The 5,197-nt window shown below is 34.6% G+C and overlaps 1 protein-coding gene across 1 annotated transcript; it reads left to right on the top strand.

Moving 5' to 3' along the window:
* The first annotated feature begins 7 nt into the window (after positions 1-7).
* Positions 8-4,598, top strand: LOC116007934 (TMV resistance protein N-like). The gene is made up of 5 exons (XM_031248592.1): positions 8-213; positions 1,243-2,350; positions 2,456-2,731; positions 2,859-3,950; positions 4,050-4,598. The coding sequence occupies exons 1-5, from the start codon at positions 8-10 to the stop codon at positions 4,596-4,598; spliced, it is 3,231 nt and encodes a 1,076-aa protein (XP_031104452.1).
* The last annotated feature ends 599 nt before the right edge of the window (positions 4,599-5,197 follow it).

The following is a 5,197-nucleotide window of genomic DNA, read 5'->3' as shown; positions in this document are numbered from 1 at the left end:
GGAGTGTATGGAGGTGAAAGGTCAGATGGTTGTTCCCATTTTCTATGGCGTGGATCCATCGACGGTGAGGAAACAGAAGGGAAAGTTTGGAGAAGCCTTTGAAGGACACGAGAAGAGGTTTGAGAAAGAAGGAGAAAAGGTGAAGAAATGGAGGAAAGTGCTGGAGAATGTATCCAATTTGTCCGGTTGGAATCTCGACAATACTGAAAATGGGTAAATAATCTTAAACTCTAAACTCCATATGGGAGAAATTGTATCCCTCTCTGTCAATTATTAATGTTACCCCTAAATTATTAATGGTATAAATGTTGCCACTCAATTTTCAAAACGATACATATATTACCCCTCGCAAATGTAAATATTGGCCTTCAATTTTCAAAAGGGTACATATATTGCTCCTTTCATACGATACGAGAGGGGCAATATATGTACTGTTTAGAAAATTGAGGGAAAACATTTACACCACTAATAATTCAGCAGTGACATTGATAATTGTAGAGGGCATAATTTACAATTTTCCATATATATATATATATATATATATATATATATATATGTAGGCACTGGTTGCACCCAAAGTAGTACGGAGTATTAAAATGAATCAAAATCATTGATTTTTGCTGTAAGGAAAGGATTAAATTATATAGGGAAATGTTGCATCCAAACCACCACCACCACACGACAGCACCCACCAGTCCACCACTACTACCACCAACACAGTAACACTAACACTACTACCACGTTATTCCAAAAAGAAAAAAAAACACTACCACCACAATTATTATTATTATTATTGTAAATAATATGTTTATTTTTTGAAAAATGAATCAAACAAAAAAAATCAATTTATTAACTTTCATTTAGAAAAGGATAATTTTTAAAACTTTATCCAAACACTAAAAATTAAAATACTTTACGAAAAATATTTCATTTTTTAAAATCATTTTCAAAAAAAATATTTTTCACATTTTCAAATAGATCGTAAATCAAAAATTGATTCGAGTTGGGTCTTATCAAGTCATGTTTTCAATATGCAAACTGAACTAAGAAGACAAGTTAGACAATGACTTTTTCCATATGATATTACTGCGGATAAACGTTTTTCAACTTTACCCACGTGAAGTTGCATGCTTAATTAGCTTATGTTTAGAGGTGAAGCCATCCAACTGAAAAACGTGCATTAATTTGTATCTTTAATTTATGACTTTTACTTGCTGTGTTTTATTATTGTGACATATATAGGCATGAAGCAAAGTTCATCCAGAAAATTGTTGAAGATATCATTACTAAATTGGGTTTGACAAGGTCAATTGATGATCCAAAACTGGTTGGGATAGAGCCTCGTATGCAGAAACTGTATCGATTGATAGGCTTGGAGTCTAATGAGGTTCGCTTTGTTGGAATACATGGGATGAGTGGGATTGGAAAGACAACTATTGCTAGAGCCCTTTATGACAAGATCTCGATGAAATTCGAAGGTTGTAGTTTTATTTATGAAGTTAGAAGCGAGTCGGGCAAACATGGTGTGGTGCACTTGCAACAGAAACTTGTATCTAAGATTCTTTCAGTAAAAGATTTGAAAATAGACAATGTGTTTGAAGGAAAAATGATGATACAGCAAAGGCTGCGTTGCAAAAGAGTGCTTATTGTTCTTGATGATGTCGATCATAGGGATCAATTGGAGACATTGGTCGGAAACAGTGATTGGTTTGGTGCTGGAAGTAGAATCATCATAACAACCAAGGATAAGCACTTGCTTATTAGCCATAAAGTGAACATTATGAAATACTATAAAGTGGGTGTGCTAGAGGAAGCTCAAAGCTTTCAACTCTTTAGGCAGCATGCATTTACTAAACAGCTGATGTTGCCGCCTACCAAGGAATTTGAGGAGCTCGAAGCTCAAGTGGTACACCATGCTGGAGGCCTTCCTTTGGCTCTTAAAGTTTTTGGCTCCCTCCTATGCGGCAGAGATATTGATGAATGGAGAAGTGAAGTTGCCCGACTTAAGGAAATCCCAGAAGATGAGATTTTAGAGAAACTTAAATTAAGTTTCATTAGTCTCAACAAAAATACACAAAGGGTTTTCTTAGACATTGCATGCTTCTTTAATGGGAAGAAGAGAACATCCATAACAAGAATACTTAATAGTTTCAACTTCCACTCTGACATTGGCATTAAGGTTCTCAGAGAGAAATCTCTAATAACTATTTCAGAAGGTCGTGTTTTGATGCATCAATTAATACAAGAAATGGGATGGTCTATTGTTCGCCAAGAAGCTTCAGATGATCCAAAAAGATATAGCAGGTTGTGGCTACCTCAGGATATTTCTCAACTACTTAAAGGAAATGAGGTATGTATGTAAACAGCAGATCAGATAGATAGATTATTTTAATTAATTTAATTTATAGAATTCATTTTTAGGAATTTGTTTTCTTGTGAAATGTTATATTGCCAGGGTACAGAGAACATCCAAGGTATAGCATTCAACTTGCCGGTTGCAACAGATGTGAAAGTTAGTAGTGAGGCCTTCACACACATGGCCAAGCTAAGACTAGTCAAATTTCACAATGTAAATGCTTCCCAGGCCCCTAATTTTCTCCCTGGCGAGTTAAGGTGGCTAGATTGGCATGGATATCCTTCAAAAAGTTTGCCTGCTACTTTCGAGGGACAAAAACTTGTTTCTCTTAAAATGCAATATAGCCGTGTCATACAACTTTGGAAAGGATTCAAGGTTTATCTATCTATCTATCTAACTATTTATTATTGTCTCTGATCTCTTCTTTGCTTTTATTCATATCATGGAGCTGAGGATTCTTAATTATTTTTCTTTTATTTACATGTCTCACTTCTACATACAGGTCCTGGACAATTTGAAATTCATGAATCTGAGCCACTCTCAGAAACTAATTAGGACTCCAGATTTCACAGGAATGCCAAATCTTGAAACATTGATTCTAGAAGAGTGTACAAGTTTGGTAGAGATCCATGCTTCTGTTGGATTTCTGAAGAACCTTGTTTCACTTAACCTTAAGGACTGTGTAAATCTGAAGAGGCTTCCCGAAAGCATTCATTTAGAAAAGCTTGAGATAATGATCCTTTCAGGCTGCTTCAAACTTGAAAATTTTCCAAAAATTGCAACTCCCATGGCTTTCTTGTTAGAAGTACATGCTGAGGCTACGGCTATAAGAGAAGTACTACCATCAGTCGAGTGCCTCACAAACCTGAGGTTAATAGCTCTAAGCAATTGCAAGTATCTTGCAAGCCTTCCAAGTAGCATTTGTAGATTGAAAGGTCTGAAAGTTGTGATTCTGTCTGGTTGTTCCAAGTTTGAGAAATTACCAGATGAATTGGGAGAAATGGAATGCTTAGAAGAGTTGTACTGTGACAAGACAGCGATCCAAGAGCTGCCATCCTCCATTTCACTTCTCAAGAAACTCAAGATTTTATCATTTCGTGGATGCAAACCGACACAAAAGAGCTGTTCATTCTTCCTCTCTAGGCTACTGCCAGCAGGAGCTTTTCAAGATATCAAGGCTTCACCGTTTCCTTCTCTATCTGGTTTGTCTTCACTGGAAAGGCTGGATCTTAGTGATTGTAGTATGCTAGATGGAGGCATTATTCTTGGTGATCTTGGAGAGTTGCACTGTTTGAAAGTATTGAATCTTAGCAACAACAAGTTTGGTTGTATCCCAGCTCAATCCTTTGTTGGCCTCACTCGACTTAAGCAACTTCAACTAGTGAGATGTGGGAGGCTTGAAACATTGCCAGAGCTTCCATCTAGTATAATAGAGGTTTATGCAGATGAATGCACCAGCTTACAAGGCCGGAACATAGATTCATTGACTAAATACCCAAAGTTGAGTTATGTTTCATTCACTAAATGCGCTCAACTACTTGAGGATCCACGCTACGGTCACATAGTTGATGCAATATGGCAACACCTGCTCAAGGTACGTACGTAACTCATTAGTCATTACAATCCATATATGCATCCTTATCATGCATGAAAAAATTAAAGCTATTAACTGTACTGTGGGTGGCACATACAGGGACTATCAAATTACCCAAATCGCAGCGTTAGTGTCTACTTTCCAGGCATGGTGTTTCCTGAGTGGTTTACATATAAGAATTGGGGAAATTCACTATCAGTTAGCCTGCCTCAAAATTGGTACAATAACAAATTCATGGGATTTGCATTCTGTGTGGTTTCTAACTTGATAACTTCTCCAACAAGTGGGAAATCTTGCAGTATAACTGAAAACTATGGACTTGATGTCAAAATCATTCCCACAACTCGTGATGGTCGTCGGTTATTTATTTTATCAACTATGGGCTATAAGGGGGTTGAACATAACATGAAATCTGAACTCACTTGCATGTCCTATAAGTCATTTCATAGCTATTATAATCGTAATGAATGGTGTCAAATTGAAGTTTCTGGTTATTCCAATTCGGTATACACTGGTATTGGAATGCGCCTTGTGTACGAGGATGATGTTAAAACCAGTGATGGACCGCTTATGATACAAAATAACACGAAATATGATTATGTAACACCGGATGATGAGTTAATTCCTTTTTTGATCATAGATTGGTAGGTGACAGTCAACTTCTAGTTTTTTTTTTGTTTTTTGTTTTTTATTTTTTATTATTTTTTTTATCATAACTAGTATTTTCGCTCGTGCGTTGCACGAAATGACTTTGTTATAATATTTTAAAAATATTTAGATCGATATACAATTATATAAATTATAACATCGAATAATATTATATAGCGCAATTGATTAAATTGGTTGGATTGATTATGTTTTTTTTTAATGTTTTCTTTTGCTTGAATTAGAGCAAATAATTGTCTAATTACCCGTACGATTCACGGATAATTTTTTTTTATTTATTTAGATAATAAAATTAAAGAAATTATTAAAATAATTTAATATTGAACATATACATTTATTTGATTATAAGATTAGTGCAAAAGTATTACTCAATTAATTGAATAATATATGACTTGTTTGTTTGATATTTAATTTAACTTAAGTAATTATATTATTACAAAAATAGATATGGAAAAATGAGAAATAATTTAACTTTAATGATTACGGAGTATAAAAATAAATTCAACGATCAATATTTAGCTTAATTACCATAATAATTATTAGGCAATTATTATTAGTCAATTACACTAAATTAATTATTT

Source organism: Ipomoea triloba, chromosome 16, assembly GCF_003576645.1.
Source record: "Ipomoea triloba cultivar NCNSP0323 chromosome 16, ASM357664v1".
Taxonomy (NCBI): domain Eukaryota; kingdom Viridiplantae; phylum Streptophyta; class Magnoliopsida; order Solanales; family Convolvulaceae; genus Ipomoea; species Ipomoea triloba.
Note: the sequence above shows the minus strand (reverse complement) of the source record. Positions and strands in the feature narration are given on the sequence as shown.